This window comes from Myotis brandtii, unplaced genomic scaffold (assembly GCF_000412655.1).
Source record: "Myotis brandtii unplaced genomic scaffold, ASM41265v1 scaffold471, whole genome shotgun sequence".
Lineage (NCBI taxonomy): Eukaryota > Metazoa > Chordata > Mammalia > Chiroptera > Vespertilionidae > Myotis > Myotis brandtii.
In genome coordinates, this window is record NW_005367989.1 from 2,171,449 (window position 1) to 2,190,780 (window position 19,332).

A 19,332-nucleotide genomic window follows, 5' to 3' on the forward strand; every position below is an offset into this window, starting at 1 on the left:
AGTGCGGGATCTGGGCCTGTCATGGGGGGGGGCGGGGTGGGCAGCAGCACTATCTGAGCGGCCACCCGGCCCAGCTCGGGATCCAGGCTGCCATCTGCAACTGGGGGAGACAGGGCAGACACCGCGGGATCGGGCGTGCCATCTGCCACCAGGGGAGTGGGTCTAAGCCAGCAGGTGGTTATCTCCCGAGGGGTCCCAGACTGTGAGAGGGCACAGGTTGGGCTGAGGGACTTCCCCCTGCCAGTGCACAAATTCTTGTGCACCGGGCTTCTAGTTTTTTAATAAGAAGCTAATAAGAGATGAAGAACAAGACTCGCCAGTGGTGAGAATGTGAAGGAATAACTATTACTAGTTTAGTTATTGACATTTTCCAGAAATGTTTGACAGCCTTAGAACAGGAAAGTAGAACAATATGTGTCAGTTTATAACAAGAATTTAAGATTGGGGTTGGGGACAGCTAGAAGGACAGGAGGGCAAGGATATGCAGAGGCCTTGGTCAAAAACTGACTAACATAACTGGTATGGATTACAAATGCTAAAAATTTTAGGATAATTTCAATGTAGCTGTGCAGCTCTTAAAAAATATGATCATGTGAAAAAATTAAACCATGTTATCAACTGCTTAGTTTTAAAGTGTGAGTCTGCTATTTCATTTACTAAGAAGTTACAATTGACTAATACTTTTTAATCAGCAGAAAGACATGTAGATAATTTATTTGCTAAAGTTTTTTTTAAAAGGATGTTTTAAAAACTGTTACTATATACTTACCCGCTTTATTACTAAGCTTGTATAAGAAAGTTTGGCGAGGGTCTGAATGATCTCGACATGTCAATTGCAAAAGAGAACCTGATTTTTTCCATTTCTGCATAAACCACAGACCTAGAGAGTTATAAATGATATGTGAGTATAACTAGAAATATATAGTAACATATGCCAAGGTTATTAATTTTAATATATTTCATTTCAGAAGAGACATCCTCCAAATTAGCATTCTGTTGGCTAATAAATATATTTACAAAATATTTTTATTTTGTGATAACAAATATATACACATCCACATATGGGTTAACTATGGGTTAATGGAGGTTAAAATAGGGCTTGCTATTTCTTTTTTTCTTTTTTTAAAATATATTTTATTGATTTTTTACAGAGAGGAAGGGAGAGGGATAGAGAGTTAGAAATATCAATGAGAGAGAAACGTTGATCAGCTGCCTCCTGCACACTCCCTACTGGGGATGTGCCTGCAACCAAGGTACATGCCCTTGACCGGAATCAAACCTGGGATTCTTTAGTCCGCAGGCCAACGCTCTATCCACTGAGCCAAACTGGTTAGGGCAGGGCTTGCTATTTCTTAATCAGTAATAAAACAGATAATGGTCTATGAAGAACAAATCTGGGAAAATTGTACCTTTAGATATATTTGACCAAATTATAAAGCAGAGGGAGATAAAACTTCTAACACAGTAGTATATCCGAACACCTAAGTACTGAGTCTTTACACTATAGATAATTATAGTTCAAGTTATGGCAGATTGATTATATAAGACCAACTCTGAGAATGAGGACTTGGTTAATGTTTGTTAGCAATAGTTGAATATAATTTAACTTTCATATTTAACTGTATCTCTTTATATTACCAGTTACCCATATTTAAATGTATCTTCTCTTATGTGAAACCCTAATCACTCTGGAACTGGTTTTCAAGATTGTGGAATATTTAATTCTACTTTTGGTGCTTCTAATATTACAGAAGGGAAGAGGAGAAGTCAAGAAAAAAAAAACTTAATTGATTAAATCTGATCATTGAAAGCCTATGTGGGGGAAAGTTTAGTGAAGAAAGAAATTCAAAGTATTGCATCTTATTCATATTGGGTTCTATTTTTTTTATTATTTATGGATTTCATTTTTCTCATGTCCTAATTTTCAAACTGAAAAAATTTAGAACTAGCTATATTTTGAATACCAGCATTTGAAATAAGATACAAAAGAAAATGGTTTGGTTTTTTTGGTCAATGAAAGAAGTGAAAGACAAAATGAAAATAATAGTTTTAAGGCTCAATGAAAAAACAAAAACAAAATGAAATCTAATTTATCCTCTCAATAGGAATCAATTGACTAAATTATAAAAACCATTTTATAAAAATCTAAGGAAAAACAAAGCCAAATAAAAAGCAAATCAAGAATGAGATTAGTGATGTCCTAGCTGTTTGGCTCAGTGGATAGAGTGTCAGCCTGCAGACTGAAGGGTCCCAGGTTCAATTCTGGTCAAGGGCACATGCCCCAGTTGCAGGCTCGATCCCCAGTAGGGGGTGGGCAGGAGGCAGCTGATCAATGATTTCTCTCATCAATGTTTCTATCTCTCTCTCCCTCTTCCTTCCTCTCTGAAATCAATAAAAAAATATATATTTTAAAAAAGAATGAGATTAGTGAGAATATTTTTTCTAATCAAAATGGGCTCTTAACTTTCATTTAAATTTCTTTAAAAATTTTAGAATTTATTTCCTCATAATATCACTGTTAAAATCAGAGTTAACATTCTATATAAAATATTTTATAACTTTATTATGTATTAAATATAGACATTTACTGGTTATCTGCTTAACTGATGGAACAATTATAAAGTAAACATTTACTGAAAAGATTGTTTAATTAAAAAATGCTCTAATTACTTTTTACAAATGTCATCTCAATATAATATTAATTTTCTAAAATGACTTATCAGCTTATTTCATGGGCATGACAAAACAGAAAACAGTTACATATTTTTTTTCATGAATTTTCACGTATGTGACAAATTGGCTCTAAAATAAACACATAAAAATATTAAATTTGACTTTTCTCCCCATGCCATATTTTTATACTGAACAATAAAACTTTTTACCTGTATTAACAAGAGCACTGCTATTGTAGAGTGTACCGAGGTGAGGTCCAGAAAGAGATAGAAAGGTATGAAGTTTGTGGAGGTAATATTTAAACCTTGGCCTTGTAAGCACTGAACGGATTATTAAATTGCCCAATGAATGTCCAATAAAGCTTTAAGAGAGAGAGAAAAAAAAAAGACATTTCTCCCATAGTATTAGTTTTAAAAACAAATATCAAGGTGATATCACTACACATAGATGTAAAATATTAAGAGTTAAAAATTTTCTAGTATGTTTTAAAATTATGGTTTGATACTTTGAAATGAGATAACTTACATTTTGAAGGAAAAGTTATGACTACAGTAGAAAGTTCCTATTATGTAATTTAAACGCTTACTCTATGGGAACAATATATTATATAGAAAATGTTACTTATAGTTTGTAATTGCTTAGAAATAAGTGTAAGTGCTTACACTTTATAAGTAATAATACATTGACTAGATAACTTTGCCTCTCTAGGCACACATACAATTATTTTCTTAAATAATAATTTAAAACAAACTTTTCTGGTTCACACTCAAAAGTGGGCAGTTCTTTGACTACTCTCAAGGCACAGCTAAAACGTGCATTTTCCTACTATAAGTCTAAGATCATAGCAAAATAACTAATATTTATAAAGTACTTCACCTTTATTAAGGAATAGTTTAAATGAGAAGAGCCTTTTTTGCTTAGCATTATTTTACAATAGATAATATATGAATTCCTGGGGACAATAACAAAAAAAGAAATGAAAGCTGTCTAAACACTGGTTTATCCATATAACTAGTGAGAAGTTCAGGATGAACTTTCCTCCTCAACTGACTTTCCTAAAGCTGTGGAGTGAGAGTTATAAGTAACTAATATTCCTCAATCAACTAGATCAGGCTTTTGGATAATGGGTGATTATAACTGACAACCTAATCTGAAGAGGGAATACTTTTGTGTATGAATGAAAAAATTAAAATATATTATTTTTCTCATAAAATAGTAAATGAATAAAAAAAATATGAGGATCACTGTAGAAAATTTAGTAAGCAAAGGGTATTTAAAAATCTATAAATGAAGAGGATTAGAATGAGAAAATAATTTCTTCTCCCAACATACTTGTATCTCTCCCCATTTTTTAACAGAAATCTGTTTTGTGTTTTTCTTTAAACTTTAAGTAGAAACCTGTTTATCTATTTTCCTAAAATGCACGTTTTAGCTGTGCCTTGAAAGTAGTCAAAGAACTGCCTACTTTTGAGTGTGGACCAGAAAATACTTCTATACTTCAGACTGGAAACAAACTACAAAAGCCTAAAGTATACAGAGCCAGCTTCTTCCTCTAACTTAATTGGGATATGAAGATAATTAGTTTGTTCTTTTTGAAGAATGAAGGCTAGTTTTTACTTTTTATTTAATTCCTAATAGACTAGAAGAAATAAATATTTTTCTCTCTCCCATGTATATCCTCAATATCTGATTAAATAATGAGACATATTGGTTTGATCATCATCTCTTACTTGTAGAAAACTAACTCACAAAGTAGAGTCATAAAACTTTGAAAGTATTTTTATTGTTTTACTTGTTTATATATATCCATTTTCCTTCAAAATTTTCTTTTTGGTAACATCTTTTTTGAGATATAATTCACATACCATATAATTCATCCACTTAAAGTGTATAATTCAATATTTTTTAGTGTAATCAGAGTTGTGCAGCCATTACTACAGGAAATTTTATAACATTTTCACCAGAAAGAAACGCTGTACCTTTAGCTATCAACTCCCTACCTCCCATCTTCCCCAGCTCTAAACAATCACTAATCTACTTCTGTTTATAGATTTGCAAATTTTGGACAAGTCATATAAACAGAATTATATGTGATCTTTTAAGTTTTTCTTTTCTCTTCCAATTAGAGTTGTGATCTCCTATATTCAGAATAGGATGACAAAACTATCACAAATTCTTTTTAGGTTTTCTATAATTCACAGAGATATAAAAATAGTTGTGTAATATTATAGAAGTTACCTTATTTTTGAAACTGTTAGACTATATATCTGAATATATTGTATTATCTCATCCAGAAGGCGATCAGTCATGCTATCAAAATCAGCAAAAGTATCATTCTAAACAAAAGTAAAATAGACACATTACATACTGAATATGTATAATCACATGAAAAACTGAATATAAATATTATTTTTAATTTAGGTACTAAAAATATGGTTAATACCAGTGTTTTTTTTAAGATAATTTGGTGAATGTAATATTGATTGTATTAAAATGAGCAAAAAATAGTGACTTTCTAGGGAAAAAAAGGTTCAATGTTCTTAATAATACTTCATTTAGTTGTTTAACTGTTTAGCCCACTACCAGCATTTAATATATTATTTAAAATTATTTCATTAATGGAATATTTGCATAGAAATGTAAATCTAGAAATTCTGTATATGTGAAGCGCTTATAAATAGAACTATCAATCATTTTATTTACTGGGGATATGCATTAATGTTAAATTTTTTAGAAATTAGAAAAATTATTTCTACTACTATAAGCATTTTGAAGTAAGCAAACATTTAGGTAGAAAGTAGTACAAAATTATTTGCTTCCACTGAAAATACTGTGATATTGTACCTGATTTCTCTCAGACATAAGAAAATCAATTCTTCCCCCAGGCAGTCCAAGTTCAATATAAGTTTTTACTAATCGCAGATCTGCACTGTTACCTAGAAAATAAAAAATTCCATCTAAAGAAGATAAAGTAAAAGGCATGACTGACTGTGCCAGTTGTAAACAGATAGTGCACTGTAAAACAGAGTCCTTAATTTTTATTTCAAAGCTGACTTCCATTAGCCAGACAATGTCTTTCAACAGTTTTGTCTCTTAAGTTTTGGTCATACTGATGCTTTCACTTTCTTACCCGACTGTGTATTTAACTGTCAGCACTCACTTGGGGTGACTGACTACTAGTTATAGTAGCTGTGAATGACTGACAGAAGTACTTCGTACCATCACTACTCTAGATGATCATTTAATAAACCTTGAATTTATTTTAGATGTAGATTTAACCCGTTGACTTTCTTTTGATGGTACTGGCATAGATGGATGAAAATAAAAATCCATATAAAAAATCTAGGATGGTTTATTTCAATTACTAACTTAAAAGATAATCTAGAAATAGAAAATATTAATACATAAATATAAAAATCATGATTATCTTTAAAAATTAGTTTAGTGGCTTACTTTGGAATGAACATGTTATTATCAATTGTTGAATTTTTACCCTTCCTATATATATATCTTTTAGGTATTTCATGCACTGACAGAGATAACTTTTATTTTGAACTTTAAAAGGAATACCTCCAGTGTTTCACTACTAAGTATATGTTTCCCACTGGCTGGAAATATGTTTAATCACATTTATAAAAGCTAGTGCTATTTAAGGCTTCAAGTTTGGTGCTTAGTTGTAATAACTGGGAATGAATACTGAATTTTATCAATAGTTTCTTACTTGATTTTCTGATATAGTATATTAATAAATTTCTTTATATTTACTTGTTTCTGCATTCTGGGAATTAAATCCTACTTGCTAGAGGTTTTTTTGACATTTAAAAAATTAATTGCCCTAGCTGGTTGGCTCAGTGGATAGAGCGTTGACTTGCAGACTGAAGGGTACTGGGTTCGATTCTAGTCAAGGGCACATGCCCGGGTTGCAGGCTTGATCTCCAGTAGGGGGCGTGCAGAAGGCAGCTGATCAATGATTCTCTCTCATCACTGATGTTTCTATCTCTTTCTCCCTCTCCCTTTCTCTCTGAAATCAATAACAATATACTTTAAAGAAAATTAAAAAATTATTTTTCTGCAATATTGCTATAGTTTTATTAAGTATATTAATGTCATACTGATCCACTGTTTTTTCAGGTATGGGCGTGATACCTTTTTTAGATTTGATAACAAGGTTAGGCTAATGTTAAGAAACAAAATAAACTATGTTCCATATTTTTTTTCTATTATTCTGCAACAATTTATATAACATAGGGATAATGTTTTCTCGAATACCAGAGATTCTACTAGAATTAGTCTTGGGAGCTAATTCTTCTTCTTCTTCTTTTTTTAAAATATATTTTATTGATTTTTTACAGAGAGGAAGGGAGAGGGATAGAGTCAGAAACATTGATGAGAGAGAAACATCAATCAGCTGCCTCTTGCACACACCCCACCGGGGATGTGCCTGCAACCAAGGTACATGCCCCTGACCGGAATCGAACCTGGGACCCTTCAGTCCTCAGGCCGACGCTCTATCCACTGAGCCAAACCAGTCAGGGCGGGAGCTAATTCTTGAAAATTTTATTACTGGGGTGAAAGAGGTTAGTACTGGAGGTATTTTATTTCTGGAGAATGAGTTCTTTTTTAAAAGAATGTACTATTTCAATCCTCTTTAATATTTTTATAATCCATAAAATCTTTTGTCAATTTGTTCTTATGGAATAAAATTATAGCAATACCCTGTTAATCTAGAGCAGTGATGGCGAACCTATGACACGTGTGTCAGAGGTGACACGCGAACTCATTTTTTTGGTTGATTTTTCTTTGTTAAATGGCATTTAAATATATAAAATAAATATCAAAAATATAAGTCTTTGTTTTACTATGGTTGCAAATATCAAAAAATTTCTATATGTGACACGGCACCAGAGTGAAGTTAGGGTTTTTCAAAATGCTGACACGCAGAGCTCAAAAGGTTCGCCATCACTGGTCTAGAGATATTTGTCATCTTTTAATATAATTTCTAATAAAGAAAAAAAGTCTGTTGAGTGATCAAAATAGCCATCATAAAACCATGGCACTAAAGCTAGGTATTTAGAATTTAAATTAACCCCTAATTAATTAGTGAATCTTTAACTTTTTAACAATATATTCTTATTGATTTCAGAGAGGAAGACGGAGAGAAAAACACAAACATCAATGATTAGAGAGAGCCATTGACTGACTACCTCCTGACATGCCAGACTGGGGATCGAGCCTGCAACCAAGGCATAAAGCCGGACCAAGAATCGAAACATGACCCTCCTGGTTCATAGGTCAACGTTCAACCACTGAGCCATGCAGCTGGGCTGAATCTTTAATTTTAAGGTGTTGACTTTTCTAGTTCTGAGGTACCCATGAGGTTTAAAGTATCAAGCTAAAAGGGAACTAGAAAGACTATCAAAGAGAGACAAAAATGATTGCTATGAGGTAACAACTGAAAAAACAACAAACACAAACAGTAAGAGAAAAGAGAAAAATCCAGTAAAATAAATAAAATGTTGGCACATGGATGTTAGTTCCATGTAAAACTTACTTAAAAGGAAATCTAATATTATATTTAGCACAATTAAGCATATGCTTATTTTAGAATATATTTAGAATTCAATTAACTTAAGCAATTTAAAAATCCTTTTTGCAGTTCAAAGAGTAAATAGAATGAAATGAGATCTATTAGGAAAATAAAACATAATTGAGTTGCTATGGGTTATATCAGTAGACACTTCATACCATCTAAACCATGCACGCAGACAATGAGATGTACTCCATCTTCAGAACCATCCTCTTCTTCCATGCTAAAATAAGGGACTGAGGATGCCAGCAGAGGAGCATCACTGTACATAAACCCAGGGAGTTTAAGTTGCTTCAATTCTTCTTTTGCCTGAAGGAAGCTGAAGCAAATATATTCAGGTTTAGAACCAAAAAGACAATCTGTTGAATTTATGGAACTGCAGAGAAGAGGAAGCCCAGAAATTATTTGATCTTAAAATAATCAAAATATGTGGGATCGCCAATGATTTAGAAATCAGAGAGTAATTTTCTTTACTATTTTTAGTATATATTCTGTTCAAATACAACTACTATTTTAAATCTGAAATTATTTAAGGTATTCTTTTAAACTTGAAATTAACAAAGAATATAGGAGGAGTGGAGTTAATGCTTCCTACAAAATTTTATATTTTATGCATAGAAAAGCTGGAAGAAGTATTGGAAAGATGACAATCTGATGCTTATCCTATAATCAAATCTTGTCCTCTGTACTCCTTTTTCTTCTTTTAATTTTTGTTAATCCTCACCTGAGGATATTTTCCCATTGATTTTTAGAGAGAATGGAAGGGAGGAGGAGAGACAGAGAGAGAAAAAAACCTGGATTGGTTGCCTCCAGCATGCACCCCGACTGCACCCTGACTGGGGCCAGGGATTGAGCCTGGGATCGAGCCTGCAACCCGAGGTATGTGCCCTTGGCCAGAATCAAACCCACAAGCCTTCCGTCCTGGGCCAAAGAGCTATCCACTGAGCCAAACCGGCTAGGGTTTCTTTAATCTTACATTAATGGAAGGGAAGGAGCTGTTGTAGAAGTGTAACAGTAAGAATGGTATAGTATTTAGTAAATTAAGTTATTATATTTTTCTCTAAACATATCAATCAGAAGGAGCAGAACCAAGAGGGGGATGTGACTAAATATAATTGGCGACATATATTCATTTGGAATGAATGACTATTCAACTTGGATGCTGCAAACATCAAAAATTATTTTAACATATCATTTAGATTGATAAAAATAAAATTCAAAGAAGCTGAACAGAGTAGGATACACTAGGTCAATGGTTGGCAAACTGAGGCTCGTGAGCCACATGCGGCTCTTTGGCCCCTTGAGTGTGGCTCTTCCACAAAATACCGACTTCTGCGCATGGGCCACAAAGTTTCAATCGCACTGTACGTGCGTGCCCGCACGTGGTATTTTGTGGAAGAGCCACACTCAAGGGGCCAAAAAGCCGCATGTGGCTCGAGAGCCGCGGTTTGCCGACCACGGCACTAGGTGAAGACCTATAGACCATGTTTTTCATTAATGACTCAGGAACAGTTGAGGTACTCAGATGATGATATAACCTTCAGTTTTCTAGCATACTATAATTCTCTAATAGGCTGTTATCACCTATCTGGTTTCACTAGCTTTAAGAACTCTGGATTTTAATTATGTGTATAATCATAATAATTTGGGGATTTAAAAAATCTACTATAGGCATGCCCAGACCTTTCACTTGAGGGATTATATCTCCATCTGGAGAAAGGCAGAATATTTTGAAAGCAAGTGAGGCTAGTAAACCTATATCATCCTCAAATTTTTCTGTTTTTTTTTTTTTTTTTAACTGGTCCATGAAATCTCCATTTTGGAAACCCTTACTTAGCTGAGGCAATCTGGGTCTGATAGGTTTAGGAAGTTTCTACTAACCTCTTATTCATTAACTAATATTGTCCTTATTTGCTAGATGCACATATAAAACCTAACTTTTGTCTGAGAGTTAATGGGGCAAAATAAGGTAGTAATGAAAAAAGAGTTTTAACTGCAATTATTCCATACTTCTAACAAAAAACCAGCAATGAAAAATTTATATCAGAAATGTCTAGCCTACAGAACAGGACAATCACATGGGGAATTACAGGTCTGTCAAGTTGTATGAGTTCATTACTCCATTTTAGATAGCTAATCAAAGAAACACTTTTGTATTATAGAAACCAGAGAATATGAAATACATATATATTACCAGAGAAATACATATATTTATAATACTAATATAAAATATATGTTTCTCTCGCTCTATTTATTAGGACATGTTATTGCGCTCCATTACTTACGCTTGTATTTGAGGTTTTGGTGAATTTTCATACCAGGAAACTGATGAAGTGAAGTTGAAAGAAACGCTGCTTGGCTGCTTTGTAATGGCATCAAATTTACTTTTAGAAGAATACTTAACACGACAAGGAGACTCTCGCGGTGCAGACGGGAAGGACAAACAACCAGAAGTACAGACAGCAGGCATATTTATACCATCCCTCAGAAATTCGCTGTTTAAGTTTTCAGATTTTATAAGTCTCTCTTCTTCTAGTGCATCGCTCTTTGTATAGTGAGCATTTACAGTTCCATCCAAATCTGAATAATCTGTTTCTTCATAATACCCATTTTGAACCATCTGTTGATCCTGCTCTTCCTCCTCCTCCTTTTTACCCTGTTCCTGCTGAAGATTACTAATTCCTTTTTCAGGAGTTTCCTTCTGAGGGCTAACTGAATTGTTGCAGCTAACAGCACATGTGTCAGAAATATCTGTACTGCTTTGACAGCCAAAATAATTTTCCACTAGCCCTTGTTTTACCATATCAGGACTAGCTGAAAACGGGTCACTTGTACCCAGATGAGTTTCACTTATAACTGTAGGGGCTTCTGAATTTATTTGTTTGAGATCTAATACATCACTATTTTTTCTTTTCACAGTTCTATCTTCACTAACTTCTGTATGAGTAGAAATAGAACCTGAAACAACACAAGGGGAGCCTAAACAAACCGGTTTTGAATTTAATGTAACTGCTGTTCCTGCAGGGTTATTAGATTTATCAGGACTCTGGGAGTCTTTACACATAGTGTCCAAATTATGTTTGGGGTTGCAACTACTTTTCACATCACTGGAAGTATCTTCATCTGAAAAAACAATTTGTAAAGGGTCTTTAGTGCTTGGATTTAAGAAATTTATTGCTATAGTTTCATTGTCCAAATGCCCTGAAAATATGACACTCTGCTGTTGTAAAACAATACTTGAGTTTTTACTAGCATCACATTTTGGCAAATCAATTGTTCCCAGGTTTAAAACAGTTTTGCTATCACTTAAATGGCATTCGGGCACAACAGATTTCTTAGAATTTTCATCAGGTGACAGTTCATCATCAGAAGGTAGAGAGTTTATGGATGTCAAAGATGACTGTATTTCACTTAAAGCACTTGTACTCTCAGTACAATGACTTCCTAATGAAAATTTTATATTATAATCAGGTTTCATCAAAAGCGGAGGAAATAATCTTTCATTATTGTAAGGACCTTGCCCTTGCACAAGTTCAAACACTACATCAGGGTTAGGATGTGTTGCAAAAGAACTTGGTTCACTTTCAACACCTGAATCTGAAAATCTAGATGAGGCATATGTGGCATTAATATCTGGTAACTTAATTGTATCTCCACTTACTACAACATGATATTCTTTTGTAGAAGAAGCAGGTTGATTACTTCTTAACTTAGCTAATGATTCTCCAACAGTAGAGCACTTAACTTCCTGCAAAGATTCCTTTTCAAGTGTTATGTCTATAGATTGAGATTTACCATTAGATTCTAAAGACTCAAAGTTGGGTAGCTGTAAACTATCCACAAGTATTTCATCTTGTTGAAGCTCTGTCCAGGGACCTATTTTAACAGTTTTTTTCTCTGCACTGGAAGGATCTTTATTATTGGGATTTACTTCAATTGTTCTAACTCCTGAAGATGGAATTGCTTGATGATCATGGCAATCGTCTGATAAACTTCTGGTTGCCACATTGAGTTCCACTTGTGTAATTTCACTATCGTCCTGGGAGATATCAAGTTTACCTGAAATGGACAAATTTGCACAAAGATTTAGGCTGCCAGAGTTCAAAGGATCAAACAGGTCTGGCTGCATATTTTCAGTATCTGAAGCCTTTTGTTCAGTTCTATTGGTTGGCAAATAGCTAGCTTCCTTTTGACTTGTCTGTCTGATGTAGGTCTTTAGGTCAAAATTATATCCACATACTGTGGGATCCAGACCTTCCTTCTGACTATGTGAAGGATTGCCTTCAAAGCATGTAAAGAGATCACTTGATGCTGTACTTTTCAAACATTTGTAGCCTACCAAAACCACAGAATCCTTAGAGTTCTGTTTTATTAATTTTTTGGTATTTTCAGGTTTCATTGTTTTCATGAGTTTAGTGACCTTAACCTTGGATTTATTTGATTCTTCATTCTTTCCTTTTAGAGATTTTGGTAGCTGCTTTTCGCCTTCTGTACAGCAAAAATTGGAGGCACCAGCAGGTCTGATTTTCACCTCTGGGCTAGAAAGTCCAGCTATAGATCTTTCTTCAGTCTCATATTTATCCATTCTAGTGGACTCTGATCTCTGAAGATTCTGAATTCCCATCCAGGGTGCATCTAAGTCTTTTATCCAAAGAAAAAAAGATTCAGATTTAAAACAAGGTCTGAGAACTCATATGATTAAGACTACTTTTTCTGACTATAACTTTCTAATATCCTCAAAAATAAGTAAAACTGGAAGGGAAAAGAAATGGACCCACATTAGGGAATGGTTTTATGTATATTAGGAAGAATATACTGAAAACGGACATAACAGCTTATATTTTAGTTAGATTATACTTACCTTCAATAACTGAATCTAAATACCTATCTTCAAAGATTATAGGTAATGAATTGAGATCTCCATCTAATTCACTACATTCAATAGGTAGGGGTGGAAGAGAACTGCAGAAGGAAGTATTTTTGATAGCGGTGCACATCTGTAGATGACTCTGAGCACTGAAAAATATTTCTTAAGTCAGACTGTAATTTTAAAAAATTACACCTAATTCCACTTTACAGACTCTATACCCATTCCCCTTCCCCTCACCACTCCTATGCTCCTTCCTCAAGATGTAACCTCCTTTATGAAAGAGCTCTTTGTTCAGAGAAAAACTGGTAAGATGAAAATTAGTTTGTTGACAATAAATTATTAGCTTATAACATTATGGTTTATTAAAAACTTATTTAATTTCCATTATATTATTTTATACTTTTTAATGTTATTTCAGTGACTTATCTATGCTTGATGTATGAATTTCCTAATTTGCTGAGAATAGAAAAGAGAAAACTCAAATGCCTACTAATGATTTGATGGCAGTGTTGAAAAAAAATGTATTCCATTTCTATTGCTATACTTAACTCATATTGATTAATAAACCAATCACTCAGCCTCAACAATTAACATAGTGTCCTTCTTGTTTTATCTATACCCCTACTCACTACCTTTCCCCACACTCTATTACTACTTATAGTTATTTTTTAGGTAAATTAACATCTATTGAAATATACAAATCTTGGCTATCTGACAAATGCATACATAATAGACTATTTTCATCTACCCAGAGAGTATCCTCATGTTTTTCCAGTCATACTCTTAGCCCAAGTCAACAACAAGACACCCACTGTTCTTTTTCACCTTAGTGTTGCATGTTCCAGAACTTCATATAAATAGAATCATATTATATCTACTCTTTTATGTCCAACTTCTTTCAGTGCAATTTCCTCAAAATATTCTTTAAAGCCAAAGAAAGGCAATTGAAATATACTCAGTAGCAGACATAACAGAACACAGTGACAGTCAGACTACTCATGAAAATCTGCAATATGTAATAATGAATGTAAGAAATTCTGACCTGTGGAAATAAAGATGCAACAGGATGGCCAAATACAAGGCTGGAGCCAGAGCTGTATGGGACTACCAAGGTTATAGTAGATCTGATGGGGGGGGGTAATAAAGTGTAACACACTTCTTTATATGGGTATTTCATAAAGTAATTCATAAGATTAAACCCCATTGATTAAACAGGGTCTATCTGAACACCAAATTATTCTCTTTCTTCATTTTAAATATTGTATATTCTGTCACTAAATTCTAAAAGTTATCTAATGTAAAAGAAAATAAATCATTTAATGTTGGATTTACTACTCACTGAAGTTCCTGGTATGCAATGACAGCTTCTCTTGGATGTTCAAAACAAAAGAATGCCTCAGAAAATCTGCGTACCTGAAAAATTCCAAAAGGGAATATGAATAACATTGCACATTTAAAAAATCAATCAGGCATGGGATGGTAGGGAAAGAAACCCCTTCATTAGGCCTCCCATAACCACCCCTGTGAGAATCAATCCCCTCCTCAGTGTTGCCAAAACACTGTATTTTGGTACTGTGTGAAATAAAAGAAACAATAGAATGTAGAATGAGAAATTTAGGTTTACATTACAGATTTATTTGTTTTATTCGCTACTACATCTGTTTGTCTGTTTGTCTTATAAGCTATTTTAATTGTCATTATAGTCCCACAGGTAGTGCCCAGCACATGGAAAAAATGATAGAATCACAAAGAATTTCCATTATGCCACATGTCAGGCATCCAAGTATGTGCCAGCTGAACTGACTCACTGACGTACTGACAGTGTGACTTTGGGCATTTCACCTTTGAGCCTTGGAAGATTCATTTTCAAATTCTGCTTAATACTTGTTTTCTGTAGATTATTTTGAAAAAATAAATAAGATAAAAACAAACTATTTGCTAGAAGTTTTTAATCAGGAAAGTGTATGTAAATATAAGCTATTATAATTGCCATTATAAGCATTCACTTTTTTCCTTAAAATAATTGCATATGTGAAGCCCTAGCTGGTTTGGCTCAGTGGACAGAGTGTCGGCTTGTGGATTGAAGGGTCCAGGTTCGATTCTGGTCAAGGGCACATGCCCAGGTTGCAGGCTCAATCCCAGTAGGGGGTGTGCAGGAGGCAGATCAATGATTCTTTCTCATCATAGATGTTTCTATCTCTCTCTCCCTCCCTTCCTCTCTGAAATCAATACAAATATATTAAAAAATAATTGCATATGTGAATTATCTCCTCTCTAATGTGTAATGTTCCTTAGAGTAGGAACTATATTTTGATGACTGTTGTTATCCTCCAAAATATATATCTTGGTACGTTACAGAAGCAAGTACTTGAGTAAGTACTGGTTGAATCTTCCATTATATTTGTATTTTGATCCTTTCATTTTTAATTATGCAAGAAAAGGCTCTATCATCTATTGGAGCAATATAAAGCAACAGTAAAGAGATGGAAAAATGTTTTGCTTGGCAGGTACATGAAGGAGAAATTATTTTATATCTTGAAATTATATTACATCTAAGTTTCTTTTCTAAAGGGAAACATAATTTAGGGTTCTTTGGTGTTAAACATACAATGAATTGGTGATATATTTTATTTGTTATCTTGATGTGGCCAGTTGAATTTCTGACTTATTAAACTTGTTTCCCTGAGCTGATGAGATTGGGTCTTCAGAGGAAGAAGACAGTGAGAGAGGTGGGGAGAGGAAGGTATGAGGAATCTATGAGGACGGCCCCGCTCGCACCTGCTCACGGCACAGAGTGATTGAGGCTGGCACCAGCAGCGGGTGCGAGTGGGACCAGTGCTGTCAGCAGTGCGAGCAGCAGTTGCTGCCCCAATCGCCCCCCAGGAGCAGGGGGAGGTGGAGAAGCGCTAAGGGGCGATCAGGGCTGGCAGCTGCCACTCGCACCTGCTGACTGCACCGAGTGATTGGAACCGGCATTGGGCGTTGGCAGTGGGTGCAAGTGGCAGCTCCGGTGCTGTCAGCAGGTGTGAACAGTGGCTCTGGCGCCGGCAGCAGTTGTGAGCGCTGAGTGGGACTGCAGTGCACTGGAGCAAAGAATTTTCAGTAACCACCAGAGGCTTGCCCCAATTACAGAGACTGGTGCCCCGCCTTGGTCTGGCACCCCTGCTCACCTGCTCTACCATCCCGCTGCCCGCCATGTTCCATGCTCTGCCGCCTGCTGCCGACGCCTGCCATGTTCCACACGCACCCCCTGGTGGTCAGCGCATGTCATGGCAACCAGCTGTTTGGTTGTTCTGTAGTTCGGTCTCTTTGCATAGTAGGGTTTTATATATATAGATAGGAAAGGAGCGAAGAGCAGGCCAGACATTATAGGCATGTCATTTGGGCAGCTTCAGTGAAAGCTGCAATTTCATACTCGCAAGGGAACCACCAGCCCATTCTGTGCAGATCACTGGGGGAAGGAGTCCAACAAAGGAGAGATAGATGCATGCCCAATGAAGTTGGGGTGACATAGGGAAGGTACTTGCCTGTCAGTCAAACCTGGGAACAAAGATCATTGACCAGAGTGGTGGAGCCAATGTAAACCCATGAAAATTTGGGAATACTTAATCCTAGACAAAGGTATTCTCTCTCTTGGTTCTCTTGCATTCACCATGGTTCCGCCATTGCAGACTCCACATGTAATGGACTAAAGAACTACAAATGGGAACTAAGTTAGACTGATTCTGGATTGGAATATGCCCTAACGTGGAGCATTTAAAACCTCTGGACATTGGCTTTGATTCTAGCCACTTTGAAGTCACAACTATACTCCTTCCTTGGAGGGATGAGGAAATGGGACCTTAGTTCTGTGAGATATGCCATTGTTATTTTAATAGGAATTGTGTTGAATCTACAGATTTCCTTAAGTAGTATGGACCATTTAATTATGTTAATTCTTCCTATCACTGAACACGGTATATGCTTCCACTTATTTGCATCTTCCTAAATTTCTTTCTTTAGTATCCTATAATTTTCCAAGTACAATTTATTCATTGATACATTACGTTTTTTTTTTTTTTGCAATTGTAAATAGGATTGTTTTCTTAGTTTTTCTTTCTGATAGTTCATTATTGGTCTACAAAAAGGCCATCAATTACTAAGTATTAATTTTGTATCCTGCTACTTTACTGAATTCATTTATCAGTTCTACTAGTTTTTTCATGAAGTGTTTAGGGCTTTCTAATATACATCACATCAATCGCAAGTAATGACAGCTTTACTTCCACCTTTCCAATTTGGATGCCTTTTATTTCTTCTTGTCTGATTGCTTGTCTGGATAAAACTTCTAGTATTATGCTGAATAAGAGTGGTTAAAGTGGTCGTCCCTGTCTTATTCTTGATCTTAAGGGATATGCTCTTAGATTTTGTCCATTGTCTGTGATGCTGGCTGTGGGTTTGTCAGATAAGGCTTTTATTATGTTGATGTATGTTCCATCTATTACCACTTTGCTGAGAGTTTTTATCATAAATGGGTCCTGGATTTTATCAAATGCCTTTTCTGCATCTATTGATATGATCATGTGATTTTTATCCTTCATTTTGTTTATATGATATATCATGTTTACTGATTTGCAAATACTGTACTAACCTTGCATCCCTAGAATAAATCCCACTTGATCACAGTGTATGATCTTTTTAATCTGGTTTGTGAATATTTTGTTGAGGATTTTAGCAGCAAGATAATTTTTCAAGTGGGAATTAAATCTCAACTTACATAAGTATATGTTCCGATACTGATTAAAGACACCAAAATTTATTCCCTTTCATTTATTTCACCAGTTAATTTGTTAAACAGAAGAAGCAGATATTAGATTTTGTCTGGTTTTCAAAATGTTCCCAATTATAATTCAAGAAGCTTGCACTGGAGTTTATAAAATTTAGATCTCTTGAATGCAAAGTTTTTGTGCTAAGCCTCTAAGGACTATGAATGTTTAAATATCAAATATATACTGATATCAGACATGAGAATCTACTGTAACATAAATACATTAAGTAAATTTAGATTTAAAAGAATATTTCTCCCCCTTGCCATGTGGATTTTCCCCAAACATTTAATACATTACTGATTTCAAGAAAACTGGAGTCATGTGAAGACACAGTGAGAAGACAAAAATCTATGAACCAGGAAGTGGGCTCTTGTCAGACATGAAATCTGCCAGTACTGGGAACTTCCCAGACTCCAGAATGGTGAGAAATAAATATCTGTTGATAAAGCCACTCAGTCTATGGTATTTTTGTTATAGCAGCCTGGGCAGACTAAGATAGACAGATGGATGTGGCTGATACCTTCCTTCTCCCCTTTTCTCTATTGAAAGCAGAACTGATGTCTAGAGTCCTGGCAACTATTTTTAATTTTAAATTGATTTCAGAAAGGGAGGAAAAGAGAGAGAAACATCAGTGTCAGAGAGAAACATCGATTGTTGCTTCCTGTACACACCCTGACCAGAGATCGAACCTGCAACCTTGGTTATGTGCCCTGACTAGGAATTGAACCCATGGCCTTTTGGTGTATGACAGGATGCTCCAACTGAGCCACACCAGCCAGGGCCAGGCAAGTATTTTTTAACTTTGAATTATGCACAAAGAGTATTTCAGGGCATTGGCCTAGACTTTAATGACAATACTTCTTATCTCCAAAATTTTTGTGTGAAAAAAAAAATCCTTATTTGAGTCCCTGTTGGTTAAGTGTTCTATAATGTGCAGCCCAAATAGTAGACAACTACTAGAGATAGTATCTACACTAATAAAAGAGAAACATGGTAATTGGCGTACGACCGCTACCCTTCCCATTGGCTAATCAGGGAGATATGCAAATTAACTGTCAGCCAAGATGGCGGCCGGCAGCCAGGCAGCTGATGCGAACAGGGAGGCTTGCTTCCTTCAGTGACAGAGGACTCCAACGTTCCCCGCCTGCCTTGCCGGCCTCTGAGCTTCAGTTGGAAACATTGTAACATTTATAGAAGATAAATAAAACCCCAGAAACCCGCTTTCAGCCAGCCGGGAGGGATCTCAGAGCTGGAGTTGATAAAGTGTATCAATGATAGAACCCAAACAAACCAGATCCCTGCTTTCAGCAGCCAAGCCACAGAGCTAAAGCTGGCCCAGAATAAAATAAAAAAAAAAAAAAGAAAGAAAGGAGCGGTTGGGAGCTTCAGTCACC

At 35.2% G+C, this 19,332-nt stretch overlaps 1 protein-coding gene across 13 annotated transcripts in view; it reads right to left on the minus strand.

Annotated features, from left to right (window-relative positions):
* FAM135A (family with sequence similarity 135, member A) overlaps positions 1–19,332 on the minus strand; it is a 112,603-nt gene that overhangs the window by 17,376 nt on the left and 75,895 nt on the right. For 7 of the 13 annotated variants that reach the window (XM_014547358.1, XM_014547363.1, XM_014547361.1 and 4 more), the window contains 8 exons: positions 14,470–14,543; positions 13,122–13,276; positions 10,546–12,901; positions 8,419–8,579; positions 5,518–5,609; positions 4,912–5,009; positions 2,883–3,034; positions 770–880 (listed from right to left, as the gene is read on the minus strand). In XM_014547358.1, the coding sequence (XP_014402844.1) occupies positions 770–880; positions 2,883–3,034; positions 4,912–5,009; positions 5,518–5,609; positions 8,419–8,579; positions 10,546–12,901; positions 13,122–13,276; positions 14,470–14,543 (3,199 nt within the window). The remainder of the gene's footprint in view (positions 1–769; positions 881–2,882; positions 3,035–4,911; positions 5,010–5,517; positions 5,610–8,418; positions 8,580–10,545; positions 12,902–13,121; positions 13,277–14,469; positions 14,544–19,332) is intronic. The other 6 variants (XM_014547367.1, XM_014547366.1, XM_005875864.2 and 3 more) reach the window with 4 other exon arrangements.